The sequence below is a fragment of the Lissotriton vulgaris genome, chromosome 3_1, assembly GCF_964263255.1.
Source record: "Lissotriton vulgaris chromosome 3_1, aLisVul1.2, whole genome shotgun sequence".
Classification (NCBI taxonomy): Eukaryota; Metazoa; Chordata; class Amphibia; order Caudata; family Salamandridae; genus Lissotriton; species Lissotriton vulgaris.
Genome location: NC_141689.1, coordinates 8716476 through 8733692, shown reverse-complemented (window position 1 = coordinate 8733692; position 17217 = coordinate 8716476). Strand labels below are relative to the sequence as shown.

The 17217-nt window shown below is 44.7% G+C and overlaps 1 protein-coding gene across 1 annotated transcript in view; it reads right to left on the bottom strand.

Annotated features, from left to right (window-relative positions):
- Positions 1 to 17217, bottom strand: part of LOC147725809 (uncharacterized) — a 403274-nt gene that overhangs the window by 216074 nt on the left and 169983 nt on the right. The window contains exon 3 of the mRNA XM_086959986.1: positions 10004 to 10242. Within this exon, the coding sequence (XP_086816112.1) occupies positions 10004 to 10242 (239 nt within the window). The remainder of the gene's footprint in view (positions 1 to 10003; positions 10243 to 17217) is intronic.

Sequence of the window (17217 nt, the reverse complement as noted above, 5' to 3'; positions counted from 1 at the left end):
CTTCTTTCCCAAATCTTGGGGGGAGGTCAGATCAAAGTCAATCAGGTACTGATGCAATAACTGGTTTTGACAGTTGTTAAGGATTTGCTCTCTCATGATCAAATTATACAATCCAGTATAGTCCTTAACTTGACTTCCCAATAACCAGCCTTCCAGAGCCTTAGTGGCACAATCAACAAAATCAGTCCAGTCCTGAGTCTGTGTCTTCTGGGTATCCCTGAACAACAACCTATATTGTTCAGTGGTTAGGCCAAACCCATCAATCAGAGCACTCTTCAGGACAGAGTAGTTGTTAGCATCCCCATCACTAATTGTGAGGAGCTTATCTCTACCTTTTTCTGAAAAGGAGAGCCATAAGATTGCTGCCCACTGACTTTGGGGTACCTGCTGCACTTTGCAGGCCCTCTCCAAAGCAGTTATCCATTTGTGGATGTCATCCCCTTCTTTGTAGGGGGGGCACAATCTTGCTTAGGTTTCTATTCTCATAGGACCTATCTTTATCCTTAGGGATATTGCTGCCACCAGTGGGTTCTAAACCACTCTCTCTGTGCTCTCTAGCACGAGCAAGCTTCTCTTTGGCCAAGGCAACTTCAAGTTCTTGCCTCTCAATCCTAAGAGCAGCTTCTCTCATCTTTGCCTCATGTTCCCTTCTCTGAGGGGAGGTCATCCCTCTCTGAGCAGGGCCCTGAGAGCCATTTGAAGCCTGAGATTGGAGAGAGTCCCTGGAGTGGGATCTCCCCCTCCTCTGCCTCTGGTTAAGCCCACTTGGGGGTCTGTATGGGGGCTGCCCATACTGACTCCCATGTATGCTTAGGTTAGCCTGGCTAAGTCTTCTGACTGAGACCTGGCTGTTTGCCTCTAGATCAGAATCTTCCTCTGCTACCCCCTCCTCTTCTTCTGGTTCAACAGTATCAGCATTATCATCTGAAGAGGAAAGGACGTCATCTGCACTACCTGAACCACCTGTCCCAGGTGGCTGTTGAGCATCATACACTTCTAAGAGCTCAACCAGGAATCTAAGGGTAGTGTTTGAACCCTGTGTTAGCCTTCTAGAAGTACACAATTGTCTCAATTCTTGGAAGGCTAAGGTTTCATATCTCTAAGCAGTCCTCAAGGGATCTACCTCTGTAGGCAGAGAACCACTGGGGTTCACTGTCTGAGACATGGTTTCTAGTGAGGTGTGGTGTTGCACCTACCTACACTATTTGTTTTCCTTTAGAACCTTTCTAGGAGTTGTAGTCAGGGTGTGCTAGGCCCAGGCTCTACAACAGCTAAGTTCAGTAGAACTTAAGTATACTAAGACTTGTTTTTATATGTACCTATAGGTACCTATGTGATCTTTCAAATGATATCTCAAGATTACAAGTGGTAAAACAACAGCAAGCTCTAATCCCAACCGCTGCACACCAATGTGAGAAGTTGGCCTGGTATATGATGTTCACTATTCTAGTGATCACCTTGCCCCATTCCAAACAACCCTTATGGTGATGGTTGTAAGTCAAACTTATAGACCAGCTATCCTATTGGTAGCGTGCACGGAACAGTCTTAGGCTAAAAGACTCCTGAGGGTGTGTAAAGCCAGCTGTTTTACCATATGCAACCCCTTGAATATCAAATGAAAGGACACCACACAGGATATATATAAAATATATATGTATTTATTCACTAACACACTCCTCTGAACTCTTTATGAGGTCAGAGGCCAAAGCACATAACAAGATACTTAGTCAGAATACGTTAAGTTGCACAATATACGGTTAGGCCCTAGGGACAAAGCAAACCATATATTAAGAAAGTGGTATAAGTACCACGTCATGAGAACAGGAAAGGCCTAGGGCCTAGGGAATCGCTGGGGCTACACTATCTCAACATTAGTTTAGGAGTAGGAGGCCCACAGGCGGCGTGTGCAGTGTCTTTACACACACGCGTGAGTCAATGCAAAGTCAATGGGAACTTAGAAGTTAGATTTAGAAGGATTTAGGACACTTCCGGTTTAGCTAGGAGGAAACAACTAACGACCTATACACTTGGATAGTCAATACCCTTGGGAGCACTGAAGTGCTCGCGTTACCTCACCCACGGACGGCGGGTGCATATGTGTGAAGATGTGTCGGGTTTCGTCGTTGAGTCCTATGGAGCCTCGAAGAAAGATGCTGCAGGCGACCAGGAGGAAGATGTCCGGGGGATCCAAGGGTGAATCGAGGGTGAAGAGGACCTGAAAGCAGAGGGGACAGAGTCTGGGTCACAAGCCAGTGACCGGGTGGAACCAGGAAGGAACCAGACGACATCGAGGAGCAATCAGGTGCTGTCTTGAAGCTTGTCTTGGCAGCCACGTGGACCAGGCGGCGTTGACGACGACCAGGTGCGGGAGACGGACTGTCCCAGGAAGGATGTCGCAGATGGAGGGGTCAACTTCCGGATTGGAGTCAACAAGCCTTGGCAAAGGCAACCCACGCAGGATACAACAAAGGCATCTGGTGCAGACCAGCAAGGTCTGAGGGGCTTCACCTTTGTAGGGAAGCAAGGGCCAGTCTGGAGTAACCAGACCAGTGATGTGATTCAAAAGGATTGTCGTAACAGAGGCTACTAGCCAACTGGCCAGCAACAAGACAACGCGTCGAACAGAACACAAGCAGAAGGGCCCCACGCAGAACTCGTGGAGTGTGGAGGGCTGATCTTCAGTGCAGGTGGAGCTCTGGTTTGGGGTTTCTCAATCCCCAATGCACAGCTTCGAGGATGCCTCAGGAGCTGCACAGTTAGCAAGTTGCAGGCTTTTCAAGATGTCCGGTTGTAAAGATGAGGCGGAGACAGGAGATTGTGGTTGTAGATTTATTGCAGAGAAGAGAGCCGTCCAGCTTGAAGGTAAGACACAGCAGCTGCAACTGCCACACAGGGAACACTGGGGTGGAATCCTCAGTACACGGAAACCCCATAGATGACATCACAGAGTTCAGTGATCAAATGACAACAAGCAGTACACATTACAGATCACCACACACCTCCCCCCTTTTTCAAAAGAAAAAAAAACAACAAAACACAAAACAAAAAAAACAATCCTAAAAGCAGAATAAAACAACAAGGAAAAGCAAATCAGATATAATCACGAAATCTGTTAGGCCTAACAGTTACTCTAGAGCTTTTCCTTAAACCATTCCCAACATTGACAATTTTAGGTGAAGGAGCAGTTGCACGCGAAGGATCTTTAGCAACACGAGAAGTGCTCCACCAGTTGCCATTAGACAATTTGACAGCATTCTTGCGAACTTCCACAACTTGCTGAGAATCAAGAAATTTTGAAAAACCTTTCTTAACAGTGACAGGATTCTTAATTTTAACCCAATCACCTGCACTAATACTGTGAAAAGACTTCTTGCCTAATTCCACATTACTAGGCAGTGAACTGGAAGACTTTTTATTAGCACACTCCCAAACCTCTTCTAAATCACAGCCCCGGTGGAAACTTTTGACCATCCAAAAAGGGAAAGCCTGGGAGCAAGCTTTCCTTCCTCTCATAAGTTCGAAGGGAGAGAAACCCGTGGCAACATGAGGGGAAATTCGATAAGACCATACAAGATCTTTTACAGCTTGAAAGATACAATTATTAGATCTGAAAGCAGCCTGCACACATTCAACAATAACTCTATTGAACCTCTCGGTTTTGCCGTTGCTCTGGGGATGGTACAAAGGAGTTCTGGTATGTTTAATACAGCAGTTATTCAAAAAAACACACATTTCCTTAGAAATGAACTGTACTCCGTTGTCAGTGAGGATTTCTTCCGGACAACCCTCCCGCAAGAAAATTTTACTTAAGCAATCAATGACACTTTTAGAGTTGGGAACATTGATAGGTTCAACTTCGACCCACCTAGAAAGGTGATCAACAAGGACCAGGAAGTATTTGGAAGTATTGGGAAGAACATGAAATGGACCTAGAAAGTCCAGGCCAATTTTCTGCCAAGCTCTAACAGGTGGGGGAACAACGGAATCACAAACACCTTCTAAGACAAGAACCTTGTCACTAGTGTTGCAACGTGTACAAAGTTTAATAGCTTCCACAATTTGATTGTCCATTTTAGGCCACCAAAAATTCGATCTAACATTTCTCTTGGTAGTGGTGGCTCCTAGATGTCCAGAATGGGCATCAGCAACTATTTTCTCTCGATAAACAGAAGGAGGAATGAATTTATCACCTCTAACAATTTTACCATTTTCTAAAGAAAGTTCTGAATTAATTTTCCAATAGATCTGAAGTTCGGGAGAAAGAGATTTTTCTTTAGGCCACCCTTTTTGTATGAAGGAAGTTACATCTTTAAGGACAACATCATTTTCAACTGCTTTAATCCAATCACTTTCAGCAAAAGAAATAGAATCTTGGGAAATATTGGCCACAAAGCATTCCTCAATCTCAGTTTCCCAATCATTTTCGTCAGGATCTTGTTTGGGTAACCAGGACAAACAGTCTGCCCGTTTGTTTTTACCGCCAGGGATATAAATAACTTTGAAGTTAAACTCCAATAATTTAGTGGAAAGTCTAGCCAACCGTGCGGTTGTACATTTGATATTTCTGCCAGACAAAATATCGACGAGAGGTCGATGGTCGGTTTGAAGGATAAACGGTCTACCCCACAAGAAAGATTTGAATTTCTCAACACTCCAAGCGCAAGCTAGGAGCTCTTTTTCTATGACCGAATATTTTCTTTCAACAGGACGGAGGGTCCTGGAGGCAAACCCCACTGTAAATTCCTTTCCATAAGCCAATTGTGAAAGAACAGCTCCTAAGCCATATTCACAAGCATCAACAGTGACCACAGTTTCTCTATTACCATTAAAAGGCTGAAGAGCAGGAGCTTTAGTGATGTGCTCTTTAATGAGCTGAAAGCCCTTTTCACACTCATCAGACCAGCTGAAGGTGGCACCCTTTTTTAGTAGAAGTCTAAAACATTCAGTAGTCTTGGCATAGTCTCTCATGAATTTTGAGTAAAACTCACAAAGACCAAGAAAGGACAAAAGTTGTTCTTTGTTTGAGGGGGCAGGAGCTTTAATAATGCTTTTAACTAAACCTGGTCTGGGTTTGATGCCACTCTCAGAAATGATATGACCAAGATATTCTACCTCTCTGGTTTTGAATACACACTTACTCTTCTGTAAAGTTACACCTCTTTGTTCTAGGATGTTAAAAACTTGGTCAATGGCTTTCTCATGCTCGGCCTCAGTTTGAGTAAAAATAAGAATATCATCTTGGAAATCGACTACATTAGAAAGTTCCTCAAACATTTCGGACATGATTCGCTGAAAGACAGCAGCGGCAGAAGCCAGGCCAAAAGGAAGGCGACGAAATTGGAATACACCATCAGGTGTTACAAAAGCAGTGAGATGTCGTGAGAGAGGATGCAATTCAATCTGGTGGTAAGCTGCCTTGAGATCAAGTTTGGAAAACCAAGTAGATGAGCCCACCTTTGCTATTAAATCCTCAATACGGGGAAGGGGAAAACCATCGACCCAGATGGCCTCATTAAGACTGCGCAAATCCACACACATCCTAAGGTCACCAGACCTTTTCCTGGCAAGTACAATGGGAGAAAGCCATAATGTGGATTCTACTTTTTCAATAATTTCTTGTACACATAGTGACTTTAGGTGTTTAGACAAATCATCTCTAATACTAAGTGGGACATTTCTGAGTTTGTGTTTGACAGGGGTAATGTTATCTTTGACTTTAATAAAATGCTGAAAGTTGGTGATTTTACCAAGGCGATCTTCAAAAATGTTTTCATATTTGCACTCCCACAATTTGCCATCCAAAATGTTGCATACAGGAACAGAAAATGAAGACGTAGAACAAGGGAGATTGCACCCTTCAATAAATACAGGGTTGGGTAAACCAGGTTTGATAGTAATACCAAATTCAGCTTGATGTAGAAGACCAAGAACATTAATGCCTCGCTTGGCAACATAAACCTTCCCTTTAATAGATTTGCCAAAAATAGAGATTTCAGCCCAGAAATAACCTAAAAGATTAATTCTGCTTCCTTCAAAAGCCACAGTTAGAACATCAGGGGGAAGTAAACACTTATCTTGCCAAAAATGAGAATATTTATCGTGAGAAACAATAGTGATACGAGCCCCGGTATCTACAAGTAATTGAACATGATGTTTTTCAATAATGGTGTCAACTTCGGGATCAGGGGCGTGAAATGTTTGGCTGACATTGTCGCTGTCTTTCACAACAACTACATACTCCTGAGTAGTTACATCACATTCTGAATATTCAGTTGAATTTTCTGGAGAATTTAAATTAGGGGAAGAATCACTTTCATTCATGACACACCGCACACTGCCTCTTCTACCTCTCATACAAACTCTTGAGAAATGACCATTTTTGCCACATTGGCTGCATTGTTGGTTGATAGCAGGACAATTTTTGAAATTGGAAACATGGTAAGAAGAGCCACATCTGAAACAAAAAGTACTTTGACTAAATTGTCTGTTAGGCATAAAAGGTCTTCTAGTACCAGTAGTTCCCATTCTTCTAAAATAACCACGTGTGTCACGAGGAATAAAATTAGGTGTCTTGGTAGAAACAGACGCTTTAGTGGAGACTGCACTTGAAATAGAGGTATTGGAGAGAGTAACTTCCAATTGTTTAGAATCCTCCAAAGATGTCTCTATACTTTTAGCTATGTCAATAGCCTTATCCAGAGAAGGATCTTTGCAAGTTAATAATTTCCCTTGAATTTGTTTGCACGAACAGCGAGCAACAAGTTGATCCCTAATAAGTTGTGAGGTGAAATTATCAAATTCACATTTGGAAGCAAGTATTTTTAAAGCAGTAACAAAGGTGTCAATACTTTCTTCAGGTTTTTGAGCCCTGGTGAAGAATTTGTAACGATGGACAACCATGTTTTTAGTTTTAACAAAGTACTTGTCTAATTTGGCTATAGCTATGTCGAATTCATCTGGAGCTTCACCAGGAGGCGGAACAAAAGGAGGTAAATGGTCAAAAACATTCTGGCCTTCCACACCAAGATGATAGTACATTAGACTTTTTTTTCTTTCTGCACGATATCTACTTTCATCAATTGCACCTAAATAGGCCATGAAAGATCTTAACCAGAGTTTCCATTCAAGAGGAGGATCACCAGGTGTCTGAAGGAATGGAGCTGGAATCAAAAATTGTAGAGAAAAAAAAAAATTGTAGAATAGAAGTCACTACTGTAAATAAATTTTTAGAATAAAAACTGCATTTATCAATGAACAAAGTAACTAAAATAGTGCACTACAGCACAAATGTGTAGATGTTCTTTTGTTGTGCGCAGAAGCTGTGCACACCAGCGTGTATATATCGCTTTTGTGAGTAAAGGCTGTGCGCATCAACGCGAAAATGCTGTTTTTTTTTTTTAAACTAAGGCTGTGCACATCAGCGTGAAAAAAGTTGTTTACTGCGTGCCCAAGCTGTGCACATCAGCGTGATAAGGCTCTTTTCGGCGAGGTAAAGTTGTGCAGGTAAACATGAATATGCGTACAAGAGCTGTGTACATCAGCGTGTGAATGAAGAGCTGTGTACATCAACGTGTGAATGAAGAGCTGTGTACATCAGCGTGTGAATGAGAAGTACCAGAAATCAATGGCTGTGTGCATCAGCGAAAACAAAAGCTTTAGAGCTGGTCAGCTGTGCACGTCAGGAACAATGAGCACTTGAATGCAGCAGGAATGAAGCCTTTGTGACGAATAATGCTTTGTGACGTTTGGCAGCTGACAGACAGCGTGAGCGTCGTGACGAATGAAGATTGTTATGACCAGCATGCGTGAGACGTGATGGCGCTTGACTGAGGTACGTTGTGAATTCTACAACGTCATCATAACGAAGAGCAATTCGGAAGGAGAGGAACAAGTGGCAGAGAAAACACGCAGCGCTGGAAGAGCAGAGTTGAAGGTAAGAAAGACTTAAATAGCGGAGGAAAAGTCTTGGTGAAATCAGCCGGTCGAGACAATGTTCCGTTGGATTTCATAGACTGGCACAAGAGAAAGTCACACGTAGCGCAGCTCGGGCTTAATTGATAAATGATAACGAAATGGCAGGAAAAATGAACGGAAGTCCGGCGGCTGTGACGGCTCTCAACATGTACAGCAGACAATGAAGTTTGTAAATGTACTCACATGAGTGTCGTTTGTAGAAGTAAAAAGGTCCTGAGCTTCAGAACGATTTACACGAGGATGTTGTTGTGAAGATTGAAAAGACAGCTGAGGAACAGCTTGAAGGGAAGACACAGCAGCTGCAACTGCCACACAGGGAACACTGGGGTGGAATCCTCAGTACACGGAAACCCCATAGATGACATCACAGAGTTCAGTGATCAAATGACAACAAGCAGTACACATTACAGATCACCACACCGGTCCCACTTGTCTCGTCGCCTCCACGGATCCCAGCTATGCTGCAGTTGTGAAGAGAGGGTCAGAGAGGTCTGGAAGTCTGGGTATTGTCAGGCTCTGTGCTCGGGTTCCGGCGGGAACATCGACATAGCAAGCCGTTGATTTGCTGGATGGTGCCTGGTTGCCAGGGCCGTCACTCCTTGGCCACAAGGGAGATTCTTCAGCCTTCAGCTTCAACAGAATGTCGAAGGTCCAGAGTTTTGTGTCAAGTTTCGATTCAGGATTAATCTAAAGTCTCAGGACTCAGCTCCTACCTTTATACAACTAAAAGGGGCTGGATTACTTTCTAGGTCCCTCCTATGGGTGGGACCAGGAAGGGGGGTGGTTACACCCCCTTTCCTTTGTCCAGTTTCGCGCCAGAGCTTGGGCTGAAGTGCCCCAGCAACCGGTTTGAACTGGGGTATGCATGGAGCACCTAGTGTGCCTCAGGCAGTATCTCAGTCTATTCAGCCCTCCCTGTGCCAATACGCAAAGTCCTGTCTGGGGTGGTGCTCGCCCCTCTCCAGGCAGGAAACCTATTGTCCAAACCTCCGTGACTGGAAGGACTCCCAGTGCAGGAGGTCAGACTTGTGTCGGTGGCAGCAGCGTCCATTTTGTGACGCTGGGGCTCTGGTTAAGTTTAACCGGGATAGTCAGCGACAACATGTCTTCTCCCTCTAGAAGGGTGGAATGCTACCCCTGTAGCCAGGGGGTAGTATTTCAAAGTGTATGACAACTTACACTACATGTTTGGATAAAGCCAAACCAAAGTTAGCATTTAACCGCGAGGTTCAAAATGCACTTAATGCACTTAAGAGTATATGGTATGGCAATATCATAGAACAGCTATAAGGACATGGTTCTGAAAGCTGCAGAGTGGCTCAGCTCATGCTAGAGCACCATCTCACACATAACCAAGCACTCTGCCTCCAGGATTGTTAAGGCCTGCCATAGGAGTGACTTATAGGTTACTGTGTGTCTATATATAAGGGTAGATATAGGAATACTATACCTAAGCAAGGGGTGATTACACGACCTTGCCCCAGCTGAGTGATCAGCCAGTTGTGTCTATTTGAGTGGCCAGCCAGGGGTGGCATAATACATGCTGCAGCCCCTGGTAGGCCTTTGCCCTGGGCACCTAGGGTACACTTGTACAGGGGCTGATAAGTTGAACCAATTCCCAATTGTGGATGTACCTAGAGTACATGGTGTGAATTTAGATAGAGTGCATCTGGGCTGTGGGTCTGATTAGCAGGCCCAAAGCCACATCTAAGTCGAAAACCAGAGAAGCAAAAGCAAAAAGTGGGGGTGACCATAGGAAGCAGACCCCACTCTCCTACAATGCCCCTTGGTTCTTGTGGTTCCAGAGACAACAGCATTATTGACCTGACATAGCTCACTCATTCCTGAGGTCAGCCCTCATTGAATTCATTGCTTACACATGTTGTGTTGAGTGTATTTGTAAAGGGCACGATTACCCACGATTACGATTACTGTGCCTAAGGTTGGCTTATTCGCCCAGAGAAGCAGGTGGAATAGGAAATGCGGATGTAATGCAGAATTGGTCACATATATGTGGGGTGTAGCCTACCTCGTCTGTCTCAATGTCACCAGCATTGCCTCTTGTCACATACTGCCTGACATGTGAGCACTCCTCAGCATGGTTTTGCTCTCGCTGCTGCCTCTTCTTCATGACAAACTTTGCATCTTTCTCCAGCTTCTCCTCTAGGGCGCAGCTTTCTCTTTCGATCTCTTCCCAAATCCTCTTCTCTCTTTCTGCTCTCTCCGCCTGTCTCCTTTCTTCACATATTCGGTCCTCTTCCTGTTTTCCTTTAAGTGGAAAGAAAATAACAATGTTTGTCATAAATCTTACCTTTGATGAAGAATTTGAGGAAGGAATAATACTTTTACTTAAAACCACATCTACTTAGGTTTGTGCCATTCATTTGGTCACACATATTCAAACAGTCAGTTGTTTTCCAAGACCCCTCCAATACCTAGAGAATAGTTTATTGTTATGTATTATACCAGGGTTCTCCAGTGTCAGTCCTGGAGGGACGGATCAATGGCAGATTTTAAAAATAACTACATTTATCTAAATGTGGATATGCTAAAAATCTGGCCAGGATCTGGCCCTCCAGGACTGACTTTGTAAAACCCTGCAATGCATTATAGTCTCACCGAAAGGGAAAAGAAGATGTTTTGCCAGCCTGAGAAGAGCTGTGTCCAAAGCAACGTCTATTAATGATAATCTGTGTTCCTTAGACTAGGCAAGGACATGCTTTGCTGACTTTGAGGGGGGAAGATATACGTGTAGTTCTTACCAGTCTGCAGGATCTTTGCATTGTTTGGACAACATAAACTATGAGCTTGGTGCCACGGCCGATTCTGGACACCCCCGCAGGATGTGTTGGCCTATAGACCAGCTAGCTCACAGTGCCACCATAAGCCACCACCCTAACCTAACTAGGAAGCGAATGGACTCTGGCAACCACTGAACGTGACAACGATGATCCCTCAGGCATCGTGGAAACAGAACAGAACCTTTCACTAAGTCACTCGTGCTCACTTATTCTTAGAGAAATATACAAAGAATACACAGTGGGTCGTTTTCAATAATATCTATTGAACCAACGTTATTCTAGCATAAAATACGTGTGCTGCAATGATTAGTAGACAGAAAAGATGAAAGTGATTACAAGCACCAATAGCGTAAATAGTAAATATAGTTCTACCATGGTGCTTAAACAATGCATATATGCAGGCATATAAAACAAGGCAGTAATCGAGCATACTCCTACGATGCGAACCCTACTTTAAGTGTAACTAGAGTGAGTATAGATGTAAAGCCAATAATCCCCCCTTGGGACAAATCAACCCCATTACCTGATGGGATAGAGTGAAGGATCCCGTCTTGGTCCCAAACTGGACACCCCTCACACGATGTCAGACCGTTGTGTGGAAATTTCTCAGCATGCAGGGATCTCGGTATCAGCGCAAGTGCCTCCTCTGCTAATCTATTGGGATGCTCATCTTTTACAATAGAAAGCAGCCTTGCGAGTTGCGTATAGATTTGTGATTTTATGGATATGTAGATAGCCCCGTCGCCCGGTGGATGAAGATAGTCATGACAATTGTACATAGTGCGAAACAAGACCTTGTACATGATGTTCAAGGCGTTGTGATAATATTCTGCAAAGCTAGACGTGAAAGCAAGTTTAGTTTCAGAGAATCTAACCCAACATTGTAGTGCATTCAAATATGTGCAAAAGGTCACAGCTGAAAATGTTATTTACGAGGACAATGTAAGAAATAAGCTGTTTGCTACATAGGCCTAACTTGGATATATAACAAGATCTTTCTCACCTCTGCTGATCCCGATTCGCTGAAGTTCTTTACTGAAGCATTTCAATTCTCCCAATGAGTGATCTTCATTTGGTCTTTGATGCTGCTCTCACCCTGTGTCCCTTTCCTTAATGCCCGCTCCTGATTTCATCTGCTTAAATTCGACTAGAGAATTTCCTTTATGCAATTTTTGGATATTTTGTGTTCCATACTCAATTGTTAATGTCCTATTCTTTTTTGTGCTGAAATATCGGGTCTTGGAGCATTTAACTTTCGAATGATGATGAATACAATTTGAATACAGGGAAGAGGATGTAGCCTTATGGCTAGAGTCTCAACTTTGAAGCTGGGGAACCGGGTTCGAGTCTCAGTAACGACGCTCAACATCCTGTGATTCTGGGCAAATCACTTAATCTCCCTGTGCCTAACAAAAAGGAATGTGTCCATCTGTAACGAAACTTGTGCTCATGTAAAGCGCTCTGATACCCAATTTCTCGGGTCTAGTTTGCGCTATATAAAACTCTAAAAAAAAAAAAGACTAATGGCCTTCATTTGACTAAAATTAGCTTCATAAACCTTTTAAACTTTCACCACTCTCCTTGTTATTTCCTATGGAGTTCCAAGTGGTCCACCCTGTTTATGAACATTTATTAAAATGATTACTCCTAAATATCTCTACACGTCAACCAACAAAGGTTCCTATGGCCAGTGACGGGGTTTGTATGATGATTACACACAGCATTTGACATTCAGACCCCCCGCTCCATCAAGGGCACATGCGCTCAACTCCCCTTTCATTGGTAGGGTCACATGACTGCAGGTGAAGGTGTACGGATGGACGTGAAGATGTGAGAGAGAGAGCTGTACCAAGACAAGTCCACATGAAGATTATGGGACACAGTTACAAGTCCCTATCCCCACACGCATGTAGCAAATAGCAAACCAGAACCGAAGGCCCACAGTGAGGCAGGAAAAGACAAATGATGTGTTTTTCCACTGCAGACGTTGTTTTCCAGACCTCTTCATTAGCTACAGCACACCTTATTAGCATGTTTTAGACGAGTGATAGTCAGGTCCACTCCAAGAATGTGCCAGCCAGAGAAGCCACTCGTGAGAAGAGCTGGTTGGACTGATAAGGTGTCCAAAGCAACGTAACAAGGGTACTTGGACAAAATATCGAGCCACACCAATATCGAGTTTTTAATATCATGATGTACATATATCACGATGCAGGAATATCGTTTACAAAAATATCGATTTTTTAAAGTAATCTCGTTGTGAAAAATATCTTCTGTTAATATCATTTACAGAAATATAGCTGTAGAAAATATTGTTTTAATTATCTTTGTATGTATGTTATAAATTGTTTGTATAATTGTTTATGTTTTCAACACTAGTTTGTCATTTTTAGTTATTTTTAAATTTAATTTAATTGTTAATTTTAAAATTATGAATGTCCTATTAATTATTCAATTGATTATTAATAATGTAAATTGTGTAATTATCATATTTTGTAAGTTACATTTTAGGTGTGGTTGTTTACTTTGTAGAAGAATAGGGTGTGTAGCTAATTAAGTAAAAATGAATTCTTATTTAATTATTAATTTTTATTGAAAATGTTATGATAATTTTGTAAATTATTTAATAATTAATTTGATTATGTTATATAATAGGTGTGTTTTTTATTGTGTTTGTAGGAGAATAGGGTGGGAAGTTATTTAAGTAATAATAAATTCAAATGTATTTATTTATTTAAAAATAATTGCTTTATTTATTACTTACCTAACTATGCTACTTGTGTAGTCCTTTTTTATCTCAATTACAGTTTAATTGTTGGCTTTTATGTTTGTAGGAATACGGTGTGCCATTCAAATTCAGTTAAATATGGTAGCGCAAATATTTCTTGGAGGCCGGTCAATTGAGTCTTTGTTACAATTGGAGGGAATTTAAAACCATGATTTCATCAAAGAAGTACCAATCAGTTATTTACAAATAAAGTACATGTGCAAAGTGAAAACGGGCAATTTCAGTTGTTAAAACAGGTCAGATAATTATTTAAGAGAAATACACCTTTTAGATAGTTTTAGGGGGTCAATCCCAGTTCTAATATTTGTTTCTGGAGCAGCAATATAAATGTTTACGTATTTATGTGTGTATGTTTATGTAAGTATATATTTAAATATAGTGTAAAAGGTTAGTTAAATGTATGTATTTTACATTACAGTGATTGTACATATTAAAATATTGAATATTTACTATTTTAACCTATATATTTCTATTTAAAATCAATATTTTTGCCTTTTTAATGATATTACTGTGAAACAATATTCTTTTTGATATTTTTGTATTTAGCTTTATATATACAGGAAAACGCAATTTTTGTGATTGATATTTTTGACACGGTATCTATGTAGCACAATATTTATGTTCTCGATGTTATGTCACTGAACCGTTTTCTTATTGGTTCTTAAATGTGGGAATGACATCTGATGTTACAACAGTTTTCTGTAAATAATAATGTATGTTCTGGCCAGGCGCTCCAGCAATTAGCGGAAGGGGCGCTATTAGTCAGAGCACGGGCAGGACTCACGGGGAGGAGTTCGTTGTATGTGTTTCGCCACAAAGGAAGGTCATGACCTCATCAGGAGGTGCCCAGGACGGGGCCATTTTAGGCATCTGGGCGTAAGGGATCGACCTCTTTTCTCTCCACTGCACACCAGTGTTGGACTTGGCCTTTCCCCTGAAATTTTTCGCTTTTGCCCCCCCTAATCTGGAAATGTCTCCCCCATGGGATTAAACCTGTATAGGCCATGAGTGGTGTGAGACACCTTGTTAACATGTGAAGTCATGTAATGGTGTGAGCACTTGTAAATTCCCCCCATTGTAAAATGCACCTGACTGAAATGTTCTGTGTTTAAAATGGATGCCATGGCCATGGGTTTTGCCACTGGACTGGCATAGGTCAGCGGTCTAGATAATAATACCCAGCCACCCCTAGCTTTTGGAGGGAAAGCCTGGCACCCAGGGTGCTCACCCCTTCCCCTTGAGCCAGTTGAGGCCAGCTTTGCCAACATTCTAGAAGGTTCTGGCACTGCCTGGGAGGAGGGTATAAGTAAGGGGGAAGTGCCACCAGAGAGTCAGTCAGAGCTGGGACAAGAAAGAGAGGGGACCTGCTGCGAGGTGCTACCGCCACATGGGCCTGTGAGCTGGGCCCTGCACCCCTAAAAACCCACTCCCCTCTGCTGTCCCCGGGGCCCCTGAATTATGAGGGCCCACCCAGGTCCCTGTCACTATTAGGGACCATGAATTACGCCAGCACAGCGCGAAAGGAGCGCCCAGGAGGTGAGGAAGGGGCCCCTGAGAAACTGTACGGTGCCAGGAGAGGGCCACCGAAGTGAGGAAAGGGCCGCGTGAGGCCCTGAGGCTGCCGTCACCCGCATCACGTGACGGGGGCCCGGCCGCGTCATCGGCCTGCCCCCGCCAACGCCGTGCACGGATTGGCCTGCGCGGCCGTGCCCCTGAGAGGCCGCGCAGGGATTGGCTGCCGGCCGGCAGCCCAGGAAGAGGAGCGACGCGAAGCCCTGGGCCCCCGTGAGGGAGGGGGGCCCAGGTGAAGTGCTGTTGCGGGGCCCCCGTGGTCAAGGGGGAGCCCCGATTAGGAGCGACCGGAGCGGGAGGCCACCCCGCCGGTCTGTGCCCCTGAGTGAGGGGCCGGTGAGATAGGCGGGGCCGGGCCACACTGTCGGTGCCAGCCCCGCCTCCCGTCCCGAGGCGGCCGGAGGAGCAGAGAGACTGCGGGGCTCCCGTGAGGACGAGGGAGCCCCGATTGTGCCGCCCAGAGGCCGTGTTGAACCCCCTGGGCCCCCGTGAGGAGGAGGGGCCCGGGTGACGCCGCAGTGAGGGAGAGCCTGAGTGTTGCGGCCAGAGCCCGGAGAGGAAGGGGGGCCTCGAGGCACATTGCCGGTGCCTGCCCCCCTCCGACTCAAAGCTGAAGAGAGCCCTCGGTTGTGAGTAGAGCTCCGTCAGAGAGTGCTGCGCGGCGGGGGCCTCGAGGCACATCGCCGGTACCTGCCCCTTCCGCCTTGAAGCCCCGGGTCCCCGTGAGATAGGAGGGGCCCGGGTGAAACCCGAAGCAGCGAGAAGGTGCTGCAAGTGTCCGGCGGGGCTCCCGGTTGGACAGGGAAGTCCCGCACCAGCCACTGAGGAGAGTGAGCCCTGCTTGGGAAGAGGGGTCATCCTCTGGACTGCCGGTGAGTGGGGCTGCTTGTAGGGGAGTTGGGGGTGTGTGTCGGAGCACAGGGTCGGTGCTCGCTCCTCCCCGTTTTCTGGGAATCTGCCTTAAGGAAGACCAGGGCCCCCGGTGAGAAGTACCTGCGGGACTGCCAGGCCCCTGAACTGGGCCAAGACATTAGTTAACCCCTGTCTAGGGGTCCAGGTAAACGCTAGCTAGTGTAGGCTCTGGTGTTTGGGTTAGTGTGGCGCAAGTGTTAATGCCCCTGTTAATGGTAGGAACCCCCCATGCGTTATTCACCTGAGGAGACCTTTGGGTTGCCCTAATGAAATGTTTATTCCTGCACAGTAACCAGGTTATAGGAAATGTTTGATTGGTTGTGACCAGTTACTACCGTTACTGATGCCAATGTATATTAATGCTTCATGCCTGTTAGAGGATCCTACGCTGATTCCAGGCTGTTATACCAATAAGGTTGTGGGCCCCTGCGGATGTTATTTACCTGCCTAAGTGAGCCTAATGTACGCACTGGTGAGGTGCACAATGTGTTAGATGCCAGGGTGGGGACCTCAACTTCCACCTGGAAAAGAACAACGACAGCAACGCCACCACCCTTCTGGACAACCTCGCCAATCACGGACTCAAACAACTTGTTGACACCCCCACCCACTATGCCGGGCACACGCTTGGCCCAATCTTCACCTCCAGCATGCACATCTCCTTCAATCACACCACAGCTCTCCATTGGACGGACCACAGCTGCGTCCACTTCAACTACAAAAAGACCACAACCCACAACCACCCACAAACAATTCCCCGCAGAAACTGGAACAATATTACCACCGACCAGCTCTTCACATCGCTTCACCAAAACCCTCCTGCCAAATCATCGAACCCAAACCAAGCTGCCACCAACCTCACACAATGGATCACCCACAGCGCTGACGAATTAGCACCCTTGAAAAACCATCAAATCAAGCAAGGTATCAGAAAAGCCCCGTTATGCTGGATTCCGACCTCTCCGGTAAGACCCAAGTCAATAAAATAACGGGAAAATGCTTTGGCATATTAAAAGTTCTTCGCAAGGTACTTGACCTTCTTCCCACTGAAGCCAGGAAAACCATAGTCCATGCTCTGATAACACCTCATCTGGACTATGGAAATGCCCTCCTGATAGGTCTCAGCCGGTAGGGCCTTCACCAACTACAATGTGTACAGAACACAGCAGC